Source organism: Cimex lectularius, unplaced genomic scaffold (genome assembly GCF_000648675.2).
Source record: "Cimex lectularius strain Harlan isolate CLEC.00 unplaced genomic scaffold, Clec_2.1 scaffold135, whole genome shotgun sequence".
NCBI lineage: Eukaryota > Metazoa > Arthropoda > Insecta > Hemiptera > Cimicidae > Cimex > Cimex lectularius.
This window is the reverse complement of record NW_019392793.1, coordinates 264731-285894: the sequence shown is the minus strand read 5'-3', so window position 1 is coordinate 285894 and position 21164 is coordinate 264731. Positions and strand designations below refer to the sequence as shown.

General features: G+C 37.0%; 2 protein-coding genes across 16 annotated transcripts in view; both read right to left on the bottom strand.

The window, feature by feature from the left end:
- The window catches only part of LOC112127267, a 58837-nt gene extending 56058 nt beyond the window's left edge, over positions 1-2779 (bottom strand). Inside the window, exon 1 of the mRNA XM_024227916.1 lies at positions 1966-2779. Within this exon, the coding sequence (XP_024083684.1) occupies positions 1966-2172 (207 nt within the window). The 5' untranslated portion in view covers positions 2173-2779. The remainder of the gene's footprint in view (positions 1-1965) is intronic.
- The window catches only part of LOC106663606 (pumilio homolog 2), a 342434-nt gene that overhangs the window by 154333 nt on the left and 166937 nt on the right, over positions 1-21164 (bottom strand). The gene's annotated exons all lie outside the window — the stretch shown is intronic.

The following is a 21164-nucleotide window of genomic DNA, read 5'->3' as shown; positions in this document are numbered from 1 at the left end:
GACATGATCAAAACACGCGTTCGAAGGATCGACCACCGTGTCCCGTCAAAAAAGACGAGAGAGCAATTGATGTTAAACATCGTTAGCGGAGTTCTCAAATATGTCTTTCCCCGGTTGTTTTTTAAACAAATTGAACAACTGTCCTGTTTCAACCTACGGTCTCCTCTTTGAACGGGTTAATTACTCGGAGGACCTTCTACTTAGTGCTTTTACCCACTTTGTGTGGGAGTCCTAATTGCGGATTTAAGAGTTCAAAAATTCCCCAGGGGTTTTTCCTTTCTTTCGTAGAAGGTTAATACACTTACGACGTCCCCGAGGTGATTTTCATGTGGGGGGGGGGCACGGCCAAGACACGATCGGGCCGATAGTTTATCTTATAGACGGCCAGATCTATTTCGCTTCGTGTCTCTCTGAACTATTCGGCCAAATAATTCAGAATTTGACGATTACGAAAGAAAAGAGAGCCGGTTACGATTAGATTTTCCACTGACGCCAATCCAATATTTTCCTTTCTGCAGCAAAACAAAAATTTAATTTCTTCGTAACAAATCACGTCAAAAGAGACTTTGTTTCTGAGAAAATCAAATTCATAAATAAACTTGCACTATTTAGAAAACGGAACATGCTAAGATTTAAAACGTAATTATTACGGAGAATATGACTTATTACATCAAAAAGTGATCGGAAGTTCTATCCTTTAGAGGAAAGACCTACACTGCTATACTGTTACTACTAACTACTTTTTTTAAATTTTTATTATTTGTAGCCACTATGTTTAGTGGTTAAACATTTTTTCAATATTACAAATGTGATCACAGTACGTTTTGTCACACGGCCACAGCACACTTATGCCGTTGCCTACACCCGGAGTACACATGCAGTGAGAACCCAATGCTGGCACACTCAGTGTGAGGGTAATGAGGCAAGGAGGGCTCGAGGCCACGGTCGATTAAGGCGACATATCGTGTTCTCGAGATGAGATGTGTACAGAGTGCTAGGGCAGTAGTATTACGATGTATCAAGACAGTGGTGTGAAACTTTTGGTATCGGAATCGGATGAGTTCGTTGACAAAAGGAATTTTGAGGTTGTTGTGGATAGTGCGGTTGGTCATATAAGGAGCTTTGAAGATTTGTCGATGCACTTTGTTTGGAAGGATTGGATGCGCTGGATGTTGGATGGGTTAGCAGAACCACATAGTTCTACTACACGTGTCCAACGTGGTGCAGTAGTCTTGTATAAGGTTATTTTACTATTGACAGTCAACACGGATTTCGGTACTAGAAGTCTACGTAATTGTTCACGTCTTCAAGTTGTCTCGTGTCAGTTTTTTTCTCATACCCGACAAAAAGGAAATGGTGATGTTTCGATAAATTTCAAAAACGCCCTAAAGGGTTAGTTGATAGAGAAGGTCGGTTACAAATTGTAAGCAACAACCACTCTGTTTTTACTCCTCCCATCAATTCCACATTTCAATTATCAAGTGGATGGGAATGTTTTTACCTTTAGCGAAACCCACAGGTAACAGTAGATTCATCCTGGGGGCGTGTTTCGCCCTATACGTTACCGTTTTATACCATCCATAAAAATTGTGAATACGTTGAATTGTGAAAACAAATACTGTTCCAACATTCAATGGTTGAACTGAAAAAATACACTTATTTTTTTATTTTCTGTCCTATCCAGTCATGAAAAACTTTAATCTTTGTAGCCTTCGTGAAAAACATCAGCATAACCAAACTGCAGTTCTATTTTACTGGTGTTAAAGCACTATTCTAGACAATGAGAATTAATTTAAAAGACAAAAATAGACAGACAAATAATATTATCATTTTTAGTTGAATTAACTGGATGATTTTTTATAGAATCTTCCCGACGTATTGCTATATCGTTGTCATTACACGAGAAGGATTGATGAGGGGATTAGAAATAAGCAGTACTATAAACTGAAAAGGTAAATCCCGTACCATAGCTTCCTTGAGTTGTTTTGGGCAGATGGGGCTGAGCCACGAGTGGATGTTGATAAACCTCTTTGGGAGGAGTTTCATAGTAGTCCTTGTGTGGGTGAGAACAGGTATAGCACTATTAGAACTGTCTATCGTAGGGCTGTTAGGAGGATCCAGAAGGCCTACGCCCGTGCTGACAGCGGGCTGCGGGCTTTCCAGCACTACCATCGTCGCACTCTCACTATCTTCACATCACAAACACACGCACTCGGTCACGGCAGGAAGATCTACTGCACGAAGCATTCAGCACGGCCCACGGGTTGAGACTGAACCAGGAGAGGCGGCCGGTCTCGGGTGGGGGTAGAAACCCCTCCCGGACCCGCGGACGGCCTCGCAATACGACAGTACCACGGCTTGTACCCCTTATCAGCTCTCGTCCAAAACAACCCCTTCGTCAAAGAAACAAGCCAAAGGTCATTTTACTGTTCCGGCGGTTCTATACGATTGGAAAATTCCAGCAAGCTAAGTTAAGAACGACCCGAAATAACTTTTCTCATTTGTTATATATTTCCCATCCATTCAAACTTTACTTCTATGAACGAAAACACCTAAAAGCAGCTTCTACGCTCTTTTGGTATAGAATAATTATCTGCAGTCCACAAACGGAAAAATATTTATAGTGCCAGTCAATTGTATACAACCTACAGCAATCGTACATCCCAAAAAACCCGATTCGATTTTAAAAATTGTTATGTTAGTCCTTTTCCAAAATAACTTAACTTTAATAATCGATATGTACTTTTTTAACAAAGACAACAACAAAGTAATTAAAGGTGTCCCAGATGATCGAAGTCACGATCGCTCAGGTGGTTAGAGCAGCGGTTTATTGAACCGAAGGTCGAATGTTCGAGTCCCGGTCATGACACTACTTTTTCATCTCAGCCAGCCACACTTAAAACAAGAATTGTAAATCATTTTACTTAATATACTTGGTTTATACTTCAATTGGAGTTTTAGTTTTCAAACGATATGCCATAAAACAACCAGACCACCGGTGATGCTTCGAAAATCCCCAGTTTACCGAAGGGACCCACATTTTCTGAGCTCATCCCTTACTACTATCCGTATGAGTACAATGGCATGGCGTTAGATGATGATTTGCAATGGATAACACGCAAGCGACAACGCTAAACGGGAGTATGCTGGCATTCATTAGCCGAGGGCGGCTTAGCCACACTCTTTGACCAGTTGCAAGCGATCTATACCGGCAGGTGTTCAATCCCACATGGACGATCAGCTCTGGGCCTGTTCAAAGCAAGACTGAACCCAAGCTTGCACGACTATTAGAAATGTAGCTGTCAAAAGTTGTTTTAATTTTTATCAAATAAAGAAAATTTATTAGTAAAGTAATATTTATCTTTGCCTAAAATAAGCGCTTTTATTCCGCTGATATAACAAGTATTTCAAGGGATAAGAGTCTTGGAAGGCAATTTCAACTTCCCCTCGTTCTCTAAAAATTTTGACCCTTAAAAAGTGATCAAAATGCCTCAAAGGTGGAAGGAAGTCTATAGGCGAGAGGTCGGGTGAATATGGAGAGTGCGGTAAGGTTTCATATCCTAAGTCCTTTCCAGTTCAAGTTTCCAGGACTGGCATTGCGACATGTGACCTGGCGTTATCGTCAAGAATCGGCCCTTACGCTTTACCGATGCTGGACGAAGGCGTTGCAGTTTCCCGTGCATTTTGCCAATTTCTTAGCAATATTTTCTGTGCTGTGATAGTTCACTATAATTCTGATAGTTCAGGAAATAATACTAAACAACCCCAGCAGTACACCACCAGACAGTCATTATAACCTTTTTTGGGTGCACATTTAGTTTAGGGAATTATTTTGGCGTTTCATCCTTGACCGACCACTGTTCTGCACGCCTCCTGTTATGTACAGAATTCATTTCTGATCGCACGTGATGATTCGATCGAGAAATGGATCATTTTGGTGGCGCAACAGACGTGCTAATATCACAAAGCTTCGATTTCTTTGGGCTTCGCTTAGTTCGGTGCAATACTCACTTCTTGAGCTTCTTTACCAAATTGCTTCAGATGGGGAACAACGGTTTAGTGATCAACATTAAGCTCGTCCACAACGGAATGCCTACAGCGACCTTCCCTGTCTTCGAGATCAAAATGTCCAAGACGAAATCCCTGAAACCATCGTGCATTCGCTAATGATTCCCTCCCCCCAAACTGTAATGATGATATGCGCGGGTTAGGCCGCACATCGTCCAAGTTTAAATTTGTACAAATAAATTTGATTAAAATTTAGTTTGGACATATTTCATCTCAAAGGTCCTCACTCTTAAAAAATTCAATGTAACCTAAAATGTTTTGTGTAAAAGATAACAGTTTAAAATATTTATTATATTCGAGAAATTAGTTTTGAGGATTTAGCTTTGTTTACGTGAGAAGCGACTGCGGAAATAAAACACATTTTCAATACGTGCATTAATACCACACAATACACCAACCCATTAAAAAAAGTCCGCGTGAGCCAGGAGAAGCCGAAGCTCGATGTCCATCGTCAAACCACGTTGATCTTATCAGGCGTTGCCTCTAGCTCAGGGGGTAAAAGGAAAACAACAACAACAAGTGGAACCAGAAACTATCAGTAAAAACTGAACCGACTTTGCAACCAATGTTTTGTTTGTTAAGCCACAAATAGGATTTGAAAAATAATATCCTTCACAATAAAAATTAGGCATTTTAACTAAAAACATATTATGTTGTTATGTTTTTGTTTTTTCGTCGGAGTGAAGAAACGCGTTTAAAAAAGATTAAAACTCCACAAAAGACCAAAAGACAATTTATACAAAAACAACGTTAATTTTACCGGTATTGTTCTAAAATAACAAGCCCCCAGGCGCGGGCAGGGCTTTTGGAGAATAACACACAGCTCTTCTCCGTATTATTTCAATGCAATTAGGCCAGAAAGGAATAACGATTCACGAGGACCATACAAGGTAAGTTTAAGTGTTGCCCGCGTTTATTTTGGTAATTAAAACCTTTTTAACAGCCGATGACAACGGCCTGGGGGAAGCACCCTACGGCGGAAAAGTGAAAAAGACCAGGAAGGCGTCTAGCTTATTTTGACCTTTATCCCACTAATAAACTCGGAAAGGTCGCCCTTTCATAATTATCTCCTAGTACATCGTCTACCAGGTCAGACCGACATTAAATTTCAATCAAGGTTTGTAAATATCAACCAACACTTTTATCACTTTTTTTAACAAAGAATTTTGATTAAATTTTTACATTAACCCCTACCCTCGCCCTTACACAACATATAAACAATATTTGAACATTTATTTTACAGTATGTTGTGAGAGAATACAAATGAGAACATGAGAACTCAACACACCATTCTGTTGCAAGTTTTATCATCACTCGTACAGAGTGGATTTTACACAATTTACAACTTTTATCGATAAGCATCGATTTAAAAAAAAAAAATATGTCTTGCACCACAGGTTAATGTTAAAAGGCTGAAATTTGTTAGAGAAACGGGAAAACTCTAAAGTTAAATGTTATTATTGGTATGTTATTTGGATTTGCTGAGACATTCCACGTTTACACAAAAATGGCCGGTCATGGCTGGTCATCTCTATCCATTTCAAACCCCTGAGGATGGAACTTGAAACCAGAGTTGAACGCGAGAAGACACAAAGGCTTGAGAAAATCGAGAAAGAAGAACGCTCAGATCGAAACATTGCGAAAAAGGGCGGACCGGGTGATCAATCAGCGCGTAGCCGTTACTCCTTTCATTCTCTATTGTCATTTTATATGATTTTCGTTTTTTAAAGTCAATATAACATAGAAAAGGTCAATTTTTTAAAATAAACCAATAAACGAAAAATAGCGCGAAATGTGACCTATTTGAACAATAAATTGGCTATGTCTAGTTTTTCACATAGTTTCACATGTTTGCTAACTGATGAAAAGCATCCATCCATAAACAGAGGGTATTTTACTAACCTTTCAGGCCCTGTGAACGTGCAGGGTTGGCATTTGATCGTTCGCTCCCTCCCGAGTGACATTTGGCTCAAAGGGCGTACTGGCCCTTTCAAACTGTTAAGCAAATTGACTCGGCTTATACGCTACCAATTAGACAGACAAGAAAGGGAATTGAAAACTTATGTCCACCCGATTAATGTCTTACAAAGGGGAGAATAAACAATTAGCCTGGTAAATACCAACTCATAAATGATAAAATATTAAATTAAAACAACACATTACCTAACAAGCAAACTGATATAAGCAAGAAATAAAAAGAAAGAAACAATTGTCACTAATAACATGAAACAACCAAGTTTAACCACTTTTCCAAATACCCGTCCTATCATTCATATAAATTATTTCACATTCCAATAATACAAACTTCGTACGCCTACGTAAACAAGAGGGGGATTTTTGTGTGTGTGTGGAATAATACAATATTTGTAATTTGTATGAATAGTCTCTTCAAGTGAATATACACTTGTAAATATGAACGCAAATGAGAGTTTAATTTTCCTATACATCATAACCAACATGGGACACAACGATCCATCATACAACTTAATTAGTATTTAACTATTGCCATTAATCGAAGACAACTTAATTAAAATGTTAATTTATAAGAACTTTATTGTGTTATCTTGATAATATTGTTATTCTTATTATATTCTATAGGTTGTTATTAAAATTTATTTTTTTCTTTCGACTACAGACGGAGACAACCAAAAACACACTTTCGTAAAAAGTAGTCTTTATTTACAAGTATCGATTTCGGGGTGGCGTCCCCCCCCATCAGTTGTAATGACTTAAAAATACAAAAAAACCATCAAAATATATCATATTAAACAAATGTTAACATTAAAAAACAATTTTTATTAGCTTCGACTGATCTGATTTCCACCACGACAAATTGGCGAAGAAAACGCTTGATGCTGGCGTGGTCCACTTTGTTAGTGGTGTATAGGTATTTGGTAAATAGCACGATGACGAGAAACCATGGTTTTTTTAAGCAAATTTTTCCGTAACTAAAATAACCTTCAATTTCATAATATTGTGCATTAAATTCTAACAATTTCCGTCCCGCAAGTGCTAATTTAACGTCGCAGCAGGTTAGCGGGAGTGGAGATTTAAGGACGAAAGGGTAACACAAATCTGAATTTTCACCGCCCAAACTTCAATTATTACTTATTTAACTCACAAAGTCCTAAACCGGTAGATTTATTATTAATAAGATGGTTCGTGAAGGCTTACGTGCTCTTATCGATTTGCGCCTTTAATGACACGATTATTATGGAGATGTAAGGTTTAATTATATTTCAGAACGTCAATGCATAGCGTAAAGTTTTCAGCGTCGTCAAAGGCGTTCGTGAACGAGCTCTCGGTTGTGTCAAGTAATTGCTATAACTGTCCTGGGTCGGGGATAACGGTACATCTACCTTACGGTACAAATGAAGACCCAAACATGCGATTAAAGAGAAAAAAACCGGTTTTGTCGTTCTGGATATCCCACTTCAACGAATAGGATCCCTTATCGATTGGAATTAATGTTAAAACATAAAATGTAACGTTCCTTTAACAGACATGACATCTTAGCTCGGCTGACAACCCTTTTGTTTTTGTTACTTGCTGAAAGTAATTCGAGCTGTGACTCCTTACCTTTTACTCTTGAAAAATACGTCCAAGTTAGAATGTCAAGTAGAAAACCACCACTCTAGCCTCTCTTTCACTGTTTTGAATATTTCAAAACCATTTCTGAAATAAATTCTCCCTGGTATTTGTGTTCGCCTTGAATAACCCATCTATGAGCGTAAGTTCGAGAAGGTGAGTTGTGCAAAAATTTATGGCAAGACGGCAACGGCGCCTTTTTCCCGAGATAAGCTTGAAAACGGAGATTATGTCGCAATAAACGCCAAGCCGCGGCAGACGCGGAAAAGAGTTAATCGCTAGAATTTATGTCACTTTTGTTTCAGTTAATACAGAATAGAAGGGGAGGTGGATTCGGGTACCGTGGACGACAAGACGTGGGCGGTTCCTTGTAAGTTTTACACGGCGCTTCATGAAAAGTTTAACAATCAGCTGACGCACAGTCTTGCTTTCTTTATGAGGCTGTAAAGGGCATGTCGGCTGTCTCTAACCGAGAACGCATTGCCTTAATTCCCTGTTCGCTTTATTTCATTTAGGCGGCTTTCTATAACAACCGGCCGAAAGAAAACAAACTGGAAAATTGCGCCTTGGTACAACAAGCACACCCCATTCCTGTAATGAAAACGATGACATTTGCCTTGCATCAAAGGAAGTTGGAAATCTGAAGATAGCGTCCTGCTACTATCAACAAACAAGCCGTGTCCCCGACTACACTTCTGTTCCAGCCAATGATTTATCTTTCACCAGACAATATCGCGCTTTCCTTCCCCCCCCCACAAATATTAGTTCATGTTATTCTGAATTAAAAGTAACGAGAACAATCGGGACGTATACAAATATAACATTACTAATTAAATTTGTGTCTATTTTTGTCATCGTAAAATCCATGAGAAACAATATTTTATTTTTAATTCTTCAACTTTATATGAATAGGCTAGAAATTAGGAAGCCATTATATTTTACGAGCTTGAAAAAAAAATTATTTTTTTTTAAATTTCAATAAATCATGGTAAAAAAATTGATTTATTCACCGTATAATTGAACAATAAAATTTCAAACTTTCAGATGGTAAAGGATTCTCCTAAATTAATTTCAACGCAGATGCCGACATCGTTACAAGATGTAAACAAGGCAATTTTCCCTCTAAAAAGAGTAAATGTAAATTCCGGCAATCACGCTTGTAAAACGAGCCCTGTTTTGGGACAGCTTTAATGGAAATTTGTAGTCCCGAGGTGCGCGCGGGATGGTGGCCGTAATTTTTGCTCATTAGCACACTCTTAAATTACTGATGCAAATTAGTTTATGTGGAAGACTACATGCAGAATTGTGCCACTGTAATCTAATTGATCCTGCCATTTCTCGAATATCTGGGGACACTTGCCGAACTCTGTAGTTAAATTAACTATTACCAATCTATTGGTTATTTATACTAGGATCACGCAGTTACTGCAGTTTTAACTATCAAAGGCTGAACTGATTAACTACCAATTTACGAGAGAGAGAGAGAGAGGGTGAGAGAGAGAGAGAGAGAGAGAGAGAGAGAGAGAGAGAGAGAGAGAGAGAGAGAGAGAGAGAGAGAGAAGAGAGGGGGGAATATATGGGTCCAGTCCCCTGTTCCGATTTCTTCTACCGAAAATGAATGTATTTATTGGCGTGCATAGTATATAAGGAGAGATGGCGGAATACCGAGTACCCCATCGACAGTCAATCAGGTTGGTTATGTAATAGATGTAAAGAGTGATGGAAGAATATCGAGTATTGCACCCTAATTAATTGAATGACTAGGAGATAATTTATTTAGCAATGAGTTAGGGTGAATGGAGTTGGATCTAGGAACTGAATGCCTTGGACCTTGAATGGACCTAGTCATTGACAGCACCCATAGCACAACCTAGGTGGCCTGACTACGGATTGCAAACGCCCAATGTGAGTGATTTTCGAGGTCTGCCGTTTATTTATTGTAAATTACAAAAGTTTGAATTTTCGGTAGACTGCGAAAAATGATGGGCTCAACATTTGAGATTATATAAATACAATCGAAGAACCTTTACCCCGGCTATATTTTAGAAAATACTTTAGGATGAACTATCGGCTGGCAATTATTTCAGAAATATCACCCTTTTGTCTATTAATATTATGTGCTAAGGTTTTTCGTTTCTGAGTCAGTTGATCTTTGGTTTTCTCCTATTTTGGCGGGCGTGTTGAATGACCAACATTTAGGCCGATGTTATTCCCGGGTTTTATAGAAGTCATATATAATTTGAGAGAGGCTAGGCGGACCCAACATACCAAAAATATGGATATATATTTTTATAACGTGTATATGCATTCTAACGACATAAAAAGAAGAACAAAAACCAACGTCCCATGCAATCAGAGACAACGCTTATATTTCTAATGGTTTTTGTGTTTTGGAGTTTATAATAAAATCATTGGTTCATTCATATAATACAAGATAGAAAATGGAATATTTATAGTTGAAGGTAGAAGAGGGGAACCCTGGATTGTAATAAATTTTGGTGAATTAGGCGGAGGCTCTTCATTCATCATTTAAACAAACGGTCAGAGAGGGCTTGCATACTACTACATTTTGTTTCAAAAAGCAGGGATCACTTTTTTAAAAGTAAATATCAATGGTGTTTTATCATACTTGTAAAAAAAAAATTGAGAAAGGCTTGCGGTCGAGTAAATTGGCCGATTAATAATAATTCTTAGGGGCCGGCGGCGAGGGTCGCACCTGACAAAACGGGCTGAAAGTTTGTTTCTTTTCTTAATCGGCCGGTTTTGGCCGTGTTTTAATTTGGCCAAAAGAATGTCGCTGGCCGAGTCACGCTCTCGCACACACTCCGGGATTTAAATACCCATTGGCGCCCTTCCCAGGAATGTCCGTGTTAACGAAAATACCTGGTGAGGGACCAGGATTGCGAGATCCTACAAACCTGCCTAGGGCGAAAACGGCGCGAAAAAATTCGCGTGGGGTGGGCCCGATGCAGCATGAAAAACAGCTACTCAGAAAACAACTTCGTCAACTATTAATCGTACTTGAAATAAAAAATTGACCACTTTTGGGTAAACTTTTGACATAACCGACCGCACATAAATATCTAAACACCGAACCAAATCACATTAGAACGTTATGTTTAAATCGAATTCCAGGCCAACGAGGGATTATGGGACATAAATTGACGACTAAGAAAGGTTTATTTTTTAATAAGAAAAATAGACCGCAAACATGAACAAAGGACGAGAAATGAAAACCTGACACAAAAATTAACTAGAGAAAAAAAGAAGAATAAAACTTCTTTTAACTCATCTAATTAATTTATCTTGTTTTTAATTACTTTTAAATGGAATTCATAAAGGGGAAAATTAATTCCATTTTTCCAATGGAAGGGACAAGGACGCCACATTATAAAGAATAAAAAAATTAAAAAATTGTAACATGTTTTCTGTATAAATTTGTTAGGTTTGTTTTATCATTTGTTTATATCCAACATTTTTTAATAAATAAAACTTCCTGAGCAGAAAAAGATCATATAAATCAAAACAAAACAACTTATAAAACTTGCTAATTACATTATTAAAAATAAAACCGTAATTAAAAAATAAATTGAAGGATGTAACTCCCTGGGTCTATATAGAGAGCGTATTGGATTGCTACCCGATATGAGAATCGTGCTCCAGCACAGCAGAGATTGGCTCATTAACCCTCAATTAGGTTAGTTATATATATAAATATTTGTAGAGAATTTTGATGGAGAAATATCGAGTACTCCACGAACCAAAAGCGTATTTAAGAATGAGCGAGAGCGTGAATGGGCTTGGATATAGGAATTGCATGCGTTGGGCCCTGAACCTACTAGCTATTAACAGAACTCGAGGCCCAACCTCCGTGGCAGAACGACAAAAATAAATAAAACCTTAAATGTAATCCATCATATTTCGTGGTCCGATTGAACTTCTTTCAATTAATTAATCTTTATGTAAGGTGTTGGTTGAAATAAAAAAGTCAGTGCCACGAGTGGGATTCGAACACACGACTTTCGGCTCAATACGCAGCTGCTCCACCACTTGAGCTATCGTGAATTCAATCGACTAGGAACCAACATCTCATTTCAACCCCTTTCGAATTTTCCCTTCTTTTCACCATTTTTCAACTGTCGTGTAATGAGGATTCGATTCTCGGCGACAAATGAAATGGCCACGGAGCGCTTTAGTTTAGATATACTCCGTTTTACTTATTAAATCCAATATATTTCGTGGTCCGATTGACCCAATAATTTCTTTCAATTAATTCATCTTTATGTAAGGCATTAGTTGAGCCGAAGGTCGTAGGTTCAATCCCACTCGTGACAATGACTTTTTCATTTCAACCTTACATAAAGATTAATTAATGTACATGTAATTTTGAAATTATATTTATTGGCCACAATCTGAGCTTAGTTCAATTAGTAACATTAATGATAAAAATCACGGCATCACTCAACATAAGAATGTAGAAGCTATCCAGAGATGCTAATAGCACTCGTTTTAATAATGTGAGAAGGTCAAGGACCATTGCCTCTTGAGAAGTTTAGAAACAGTTCAAAACGTTAGATTTTATATAAAAAGTAAACAAACGTGTTAGTGACATGGATCTTCTTTTAGATAAGAAGATAAAAGAATAGTCTGCCTTGTCCGTCTAAATCCGGGCCGGATAATAAAATCTCATGCTAATACAAGGGCAGGAAACGAGCCTCGGATCCTTCTTCTGGAAGGAAAACTGTAATGATTATCATGTGAAATTGACCGAGGCATTTCGAAGACGTTGAGAGCTGGGGAGTGGCCGAAGCGGGCGTTATTTTTCTCATCCCTGTCATCCATGTTCGATCATCTTCAATCATCTCTGACGGCAGATCAAAATCATCAAATATGGGAGAACCTCGAGATCCTTTTACTGCAAGTTTTAGAGGAAAACGTGAAGCTTTGGTGCCCACCTAAATCTGTCACTCCGGTTGACAGGGGGCCTTCTTTACATGCCGTGTTGTTAATATTTCGATTAAATTGTTCATATTAAAAATGTCCATTTTACCTTGTTTTTAGTGAAAATCCCTTAGAAACCGGGCCATTATAAATCATGACATTTCTCCCCTCACCGCCGTGTATACATATTACACGAAGCCTCTCCTTAGGGCGTAAGCTCCCTTGTAGATTCGATAAACAAAACAACGTTAAAAGTAAAACGTACGATCCAACCTTGTTGAAAACTTTCCCCGTTACTAACCTCGCATACATTTTTCATACAAACTTTTTTCAATGTTTACCTTCACGATCACCGGTTCGATGGTCATAGCGTAGCAACATAGCAGTTTTAATTACCAGAAACACTTTCGATTATAATCTTTAGGATCTTTTTGGCTTAAATGTTTTTATATAAATTGTTCTTGGACAATATATAAAACCAGTATTATTTATTACATTTTTTTAATGTAACATTTATTCAATGCGACTAATCTAATTTTAAATATTACTAATTTTTAATGTGTTACTAAATTTCTATATTGAAAAAAAAAAAATGATGTATATGTTAATGGGTTCGATCGCATTTTAGTAAATTTTAATTAAAGAAATAGCTTAATCTTCATAACGTCGGGGATTCATTAATCCTCGTATTATTCCATAATTTTGTATCTCATATATTCTGTATTATCCATGAGCGATGAACGGTCTAATCCTCGTCGGTATTCCTAGCTTCTTATGTGATTAGGGTAGACCTTTTTCACCCCGAGCAAAATTATGCCCTTATAGTCTCCAGGAGATTGGAATTTCTTCGACCCAAGTTCTATCTATTACGATATGTTATATTTTGTTGAGGTTTTACGAACCGTTATTAGCGTAGCAGACAATAGGAAGAGTTTCCATAACGTTAGCGTGAACGGTAACGCTAAATTTATAGAAGTGCGCATGCGCAGATTTAACGAAAGACTGTCTGAAATAGCGTCCCACGTTGTCTTAGAATAGCGGGCTTGTCAGCGGGACACGGTAAAGTCAACAAAGTAGTTTTTTGTTGGAGAAATTGTCTTTTAAAAAAAATATAAACGTAGAAAGATAATAAATTAGTTTATTTTACAGTTAACACTTCACAATAAATTCAAGTTTTAATGGATCCCGGCTCCTAAGAACGTATGTACTTGGTATTTGGAGTTACAACTTTAAAACATTTACTGTTTCATTTACGTAAAGCAGGAGTGACAAGCTCGGAATACACAGTTATACATTTTTCATGCAATACAGGCACAGCATTTGTGTAAAACAGACCATCCATTTGGTCGAACCGCCTGAATACAATTCAAAAGCTAAATTTCTAAGAGACAGGTATAGAATGTGGTTATAAAGAGTGAAACAAACTGCAGAATAATATTTTAGGTTTCCTAATTTCTAAGCAAAGTGCTTTTTTTCTTAAACGTTTTTGACACTTTTCGTCCTCAATTTCATTTACACTGAAATTGCTCCGAATCGCACGGTAATTAAACTTGAATTTCTATCGTTGAATGCAGGATCGAACACAAATCAAAAATTTGAAGAAACCCTGGCACTGGTCAATTGAATGAGACAAGAGTCACGTTTTTTGCCAAGCTTTCGGAGATATGTTTTCTCCCACCTCATGTTTTATAATAATTTACCAAGTAGGTTTGTTATTTAATCCACTTGAGTATAAATACAATGTTAAAGTATACTATAATAGGTAAAAACACGAAGAGCCGAAACACGGTAAATATGGTTCACTTTATACGTAAAGAGTAACTTAACGGTTCTCACCATTTGCCAAACTGTCATCAGCAATCCATAACAACCGTGAACAGTGCTTTTGTATACAAGCTTGCAAGATACGACTATAACCTGAACTACTCAAACTCCCAAGGTTTGCTTTAGCGACTAAATCCGTTACAAAAAGTCTTCAAATAGCTTCAAAGTATGCAAAATCTCCCTAGTTCAATTTTGAGTTATGATATTTCTTGTTTTTCAATCTGTCTAATATAAAGTTAAGAACGAGATGAAACAAATATAGAGATCTTACAAACAGTAAAACGCCTAAACGTCGATCCCTTTTGAAGCAAAATAACATTTACAAAAACTAAGGGAGTTTTACATGAACCAGTTCCTAAATAGTGTGTTATCTCCTTTTTCTTTCTTTTTTACAAAGACGGATAATTAATCTGAAGAAAAACGGCTTCCAAAATAAAGAAAATTCCTAGTAGAAAGAGGAGGCTAAACCCTGTCGGATCATCAATTTAAAAGGGAGGTTCTAAATTTAAACCATGGGTCATTTAAGAAACCTGGGGTACAAAGTAACTCGCTCACCAATTAAAATCAAGATGCAAGAAACCGTTTATTTGTCAGTTTGTCCAATTATTAAAAAGATTGATAAGATTAAGGATGTTAATGCGCGGATTTCTATCCAAAAGAGTGATTGCTGTCTTATTACAGAGGGGGGGAACCCATCGTCGTAATGATGTCTATATATAAGGAGATGAAATGAAACAATTCAATTATAATTACGTTCCATTTTACTTTTCGCCCTTGATGAATGAATAATATTTGCGAGAAATTCCTTCAACGGTCAATTAACCTGTAGTTTTAAATGTTTAGCTGGTAGAAAGGATGGGGACGAGATGGACGGTCGTTCACGCAGTTCGGCGGTTCCAAGCGTGGAATCCATCCTCCGTAGCGAGAACTGGCGGAGTCAACGTCCTTAATTTACATTGCCGTGAAGTTAACCAAGAATACTTTTTTTTACAAGCTCCTCCGAATGCGACATTCTAATGTTCCGGTCCGACTACCATAACGGTGCCAACTTTTTCATCCAGTCCTGAACTGTACGCAACTTAAGTATCATGCCAATTGTGGCTAGACAGAAAGAAACTTTGACTAAGGCCTTCTCACAACAATAACGTTATTTGTGCTATTTGACTGAACTAAGAACGAACTCGTAGTAGAATCTTAAATATAATGATAGGATATCTATCACATCTTCAGGAACGATTATACAAAAAAAAAAAAAAAAAAAAAAAAAAGTATGCATAAAATGTGAAAAAGAAAGCATCAGATATTATATCCTACTGCAATCCTGGCGTGGCATACCTCCGAGGGACACGGTTTGTAATCAAAACAAATATGAATTTCAATATTACATAGGCATAATAAAGCTGTGCCAGTACCAGTACGAAACACAAGACCCAATTCCATTTCGTGAAATATATGTTTTACAAATCCTAGGCACATAGTTTTATCCGCGTTTTGAGATAATTTTCACTTTAAAAGGTGATATACTTTATTCAGAGCCTTAGAAAACTTAGTTTTAGATTCACTGACTTCACAAATTTTTTAATTAGGCCAGTACGCAAAACTAATCTTGGCCCAAAAGTAGCCTTTTTCAATTAAGACCTTCACTATGGCAGGAGTTTTGTTAATGTGGATCAGCTAATATTCACAATTTGTCGGCTGTACTATCAAAATTAAGACTTGCGATACATTTTTGGAGCTGTACTTCGTCAACCGGCGCCGGACCGTATCTACCGTACGAAAGGTAAATTTTACATGTACCGAAGGGGTTTTCTTATGTCCGTTTCCTCGGGAGATCCTTTTCACAAAAGGAAACCCAGGATTTGCTGCACGGATAGAAAAAACAACATGAATAGAAACGTGCCCTACTTCATTACTGCGTAAAAAAAGGGCTTAACGTCTGCAATGACTGGTGTTTGCGGCTGAGTTTCACCCGAGCTACTTGCTTACGTTGAAATAGAGCGGAGAGATTTTCCTGGTCACGCCCGACAAGGGAAAAAACATTAAAGCTAACTGCGTCAAGATTATTTCGGTTAAGAATGAGAAACCCCCCCCCCCCAAACACACACACAATTAATATTAAATACAGATCGAGGCAGAAAACGTTGACAGTATCGCAATCGTGATAAATTTTGTCACTTTCAATAATAAACACAACGCGTGTAGCAAGTGAATATCTCTGAGATTTGTACAACGACTATGAGAAAGGGGTAAATTTCACAAGTGGAGTAATCTACAAATGACGTGCGTCACAGTCCGGGAGGGTGGTCGACCCAAAAGGGGGTTGCAATAGCAGACAGATAAGGGACGACATACGCGATAATTCCCACAAAATGACAATTAAAACACTTGGAAATCAGAGGCTAGATGAACATGTTTCAATTTTTGCAAAATTTAAAAAAAAACCATTGTCCAAGACTTTCATTTCAAAATTTATTTGGTCTTGTGAAGGGATAAAATATCACTACATAAAGCAGGTTCCCTCCCAGTATTTGACAGAAGCCTTAGGGAAATTTGATAATACGGGAAATAAAGGAAATCTAGGCAAGTTAATTAAATAATGCGTTTTGAAAAGCGGTTAATTTTATTTTTTTTAACAGTTTATTAAGTACTTTGTAAGATCTGGGCTAAGTCGCGTTTAATTAGTGTTGGTGTCAAGTAGTAAACATCCACTTGATCCCATCTACCCCCTGACAAAACCACCGAAAATAGAAGGCGAAGGATGAGAATCGAGGGAAAATCTTAAACAATTCGATGAATGCATTTAAAAAATAAATTTGAAATGTCTACACGAATATTATATAATTTAGTTCAGATCTATTTTTTATTACATTTATTTAATATTTGCACCTATGTAAGAAATTTGTATTAAGTAAATATTTTATATACGTCTGCTACTTGTAGATGACAAGGACTTCAGGGCAAGACTGAAACCTCGTCAATCTTCACTCAATGAGAAGGTCTGGAAGCCACTTTCGCTTCAATCGTATTGGAGGAATGATGGTAATTGTCGTACTTAGTACATTATTGTGGATATTCAGTGAAGGATAAAAATTTTCATAACGGGTTTTGATGAGCTCATATACAAACGGGAAGTGTAGGTCATTATGAATAGCAAAATTTCAAACATAAAAAAGGAGTATTTATACTTTGATTGAGAATTATTGATTAAAATGCTTGGAAACGTTGGAAATTGCAATTGTCGGTTGAGCCCTACAATTCACAACCGTACGCCCAGAAATCAGTCTTATCATTGGCTTGTAAATTAAATGTTTATTTTCAATGTCTAGTTTTGGTAGTAAGTCAAGTAGACCTTTTAATGATTTATAACGTCAGTTTTTCTGAATGTAATGGTCTGAATGAATGTAAGAATCGCTGCATCATTAGCAAAGAATGTGTTGAAATGTTAATGTCTCCAAAATAGAAACGGGCCAAGTAATCTTCCCTGTGAAACACACGCCCCTTCTAATTCTCTGCAGTTCTATTCCCTGACGGAATCGGCGAAATCGGTCCTTCAGATATGATCTCAATAGAGATAATAAAAGTCCATAACTAACAGCTCAGTCACAATGTAAAGTTGAAAATGAATCTTCCAACTTACCCAAATATAACTGAGTATGACATTAAAATAATATTGTTGAGAACGAAACAACGTGTGCGCGCACGCGCGCGCTATTTATAGTACTAACGACATAATTTTAAACAAAACTATGAGAAGCAACAACGCATGTTATTTTGTGATGAAGTACGATACTGTTGCTTCAGTCAATTCAATTAATTAAATGTCGGCTAGGACGATTTTTCCTAAAGAAATAAAGGATCGTGAGGATTGGCCATTTAGAAACCGATACCCTTAAGATTGATGAGTGTAGGATGAATCGGTTTAGCAATGACCTTTATTAATAAAACCGACGTGACCGGCAGCAAGATAAATACTGAATTGCAGAGGCAGAAGGGAGGTTTGGCAACGGGAGGTGATATCGTTGACGGTAAATATAGGCCAACCGGGCTACACCCGCTATCACTGATTTAGTGTGTACCAGACTCCCAATTCGACATTACTAGCCAAATAGGTGGAACCGCAATTGTTTTGTTAACAACCCGCCTGTTCCTCCTGTTAACACGCGAAATAGCTAATTAGTCGACGTAAGTCTTCCTCGAGGTTCATAATTTAACAAAAATTAATGACTCCTCGGTAAAACCCCAGGGAATCAAATGGTCCGTGTGTGTTATAACTGTATGAGAATGCAATAAATCCAAGGCCCTGGGATACAATTTTCTCCTTTTTTAACGCCAGAAATTGGCTGTGGATCACGTTTTGGGAGACGTTTAAGTTGACAACAAGGAAATCGAAAAGTTAGTCTAAGATAAACACTATTACAAACTTTTAAGACGTGTGAACGTCAAAACTTTATTCACACTGATTTAAATTTAAGTATTACCAGATACACGTCGAAACAAGATTTCTATATATAAATTTAATTCCGCTTATATATATTTAATTCTGGTCAACCAGACGCAAATCTATTAAAACGTGAGACAAAGGGAGAGTTCGAGGTTTTTGAACTATGTAGATTCTTTTACCAAAAAGAAACTTTGAAAAGCTTCACCAGGGCTGTCACGTCTTTCATGTCTGTCAAACGCGAATGAACCGAAGTTTAAAAGTTTTCGACTTTTTTTTTTAAATTAAAACTTGTCTTACGATACCAACCATTAATTTTAGAATGGTCTATAAACAATAAATAAACTTTACACTCTTTAAATTCTTCCTCTGTTACAGTAAGATTTATTGTCTTGTTATTGTGTGTATTACACTATTCACAAAATATTTAACTACACTAGCACAAATGGCTTTGTTCTTTTCAACTTTGTGACGTTGTTTCGATTTAGGCTGAGGCGAGACTGGTGAAATAATATAATAAAATTAAAAAATTTCGATTTTACGATACGAACACCATTCTGCAGTGAACTCAGGGGTCTTAAGATTCCTGTGTAAGTTCATATTCCTTAGTTCATAATCCAACGTGTATTGGATCAGGTTAAGTAAGATTTTATTTAGAAGTGTTTGTATAATTTTGACATTGTTGGCTTTGATACAACTCCATAGGTGAATACCAAATGTCCACATAGGCTTCTTTTTTTTTTTTACGAGGGTTCGCAACAGCAGAGGTTATATCAACCCTCGGGGTGCCGGTGTTTTTGAAAAAAAAGCCCATTTGTAAGTATGTCGGGTTGGAATGCAGGGCCGCTGGATTCGAACCACACATAGGCTTTAGGGCTTGCTTGTATAATAATTTATTTTGTAGAGTAAGGTTGGAGCCGCGTCATTTCAACCAGTATAGTTAAACCTATTTCTGTCCTCTTTTCTTCTTCACATGCTCTTCCCTTCTCAGCTTGGCATCTAAGGTCATTCCCAGATATCTAGCTGCATCGGTATATGGTTGAATAGTTCCGTCGATTGTGAGATGTGATCCACTTATTTGTGAATAAATTTATATGAACAGATTGACCATGATTCACCAATTTTTGTCCATTCGTTGTCCATCTTGTTACAAGCCTTTTGGAGGATTTTAGATAAATGGTTGATGGTCGGTCCATATTGATATACCGCCGTGTCAAACGTGCAATTTTTACTCCATTCATTTTCGGAATATCACTGGTGTATAACAAGTAAAGTTGGACATAATACGCTTCATTGTGCCACTCTTGCATTTATTGATTTACATTCTGAATAATGATATTCTTGTTGGACTCTAGAACGTCTATTCGTTTGTTAGGAGCTGATAAAATGTACATACTTCTTTGGTAGCATCCCTGCTTTTTTACTGTAAGTCCTTCGTGCCAGACCTTGTCAAAAACCCAGACATCAAGGAAGATAGCACAATAAATTTGTTTTTCTTCGTGTGATTTTTCTATTACGTCTGTTACTCGTGAATTCGATCTATTGTTGAATATGTTCAGAATCCAAATTGATGGTCAGGGATGATTTTCTTTTTTTCTACAATGGGTTTTATTCTTTTTAACAATGAGTTTTTGAAAAGCCTAGAGACTGCCCGGTAATAGTGATATTAGTCTATATGATTTGACCTTGTTCACCGGTTTCCCCGATTATTTTATCATAATGGCTTCTGTTATTTCCATATGCTGGGAATATATTTAAGTTGACTGCAGTATTAAATAGGTGTATGTTAGTTTAACTAATCATTTTTTAGGTATTTTTGTTTTTGTGATTATATTTCTTCTTCAAAGGTAAATATAAATTTAAATGTGTGGTGATTAGTGACCGTTAATCGATATTTATTTAGAAATCGTGAGACCAGACCGCATCTCACGATTTCTAAATAAATGTAAATTTAAAAATGAAAAATCTTTCTATTTTAGACCAACGCTACAATACAACAAATGATTTCAATTGAATAAACAAGCCACAGGAAAGATAAGTGTTTATTATAATTAAATTGCTTACATAAATATAATGAAAATGGTTCTGTCTTTTCCGTCAGAGTATCTTTGTGTTTTTTGTCTATCTATTCTATTCTATTCTATTTTTGTCTATTTATTCGGTTGGGGATTTCAATTGAAAACGTTTATAAAGAAATCGTTGGTACAGAACAATGTGGTTTTTTGTGTTATCCCCAATAAATAACGTATCGTGTTTCTAAAGTTTTTTTTTTGCGAAATACGTGTTGCCGAGCTCTTTTATCGAA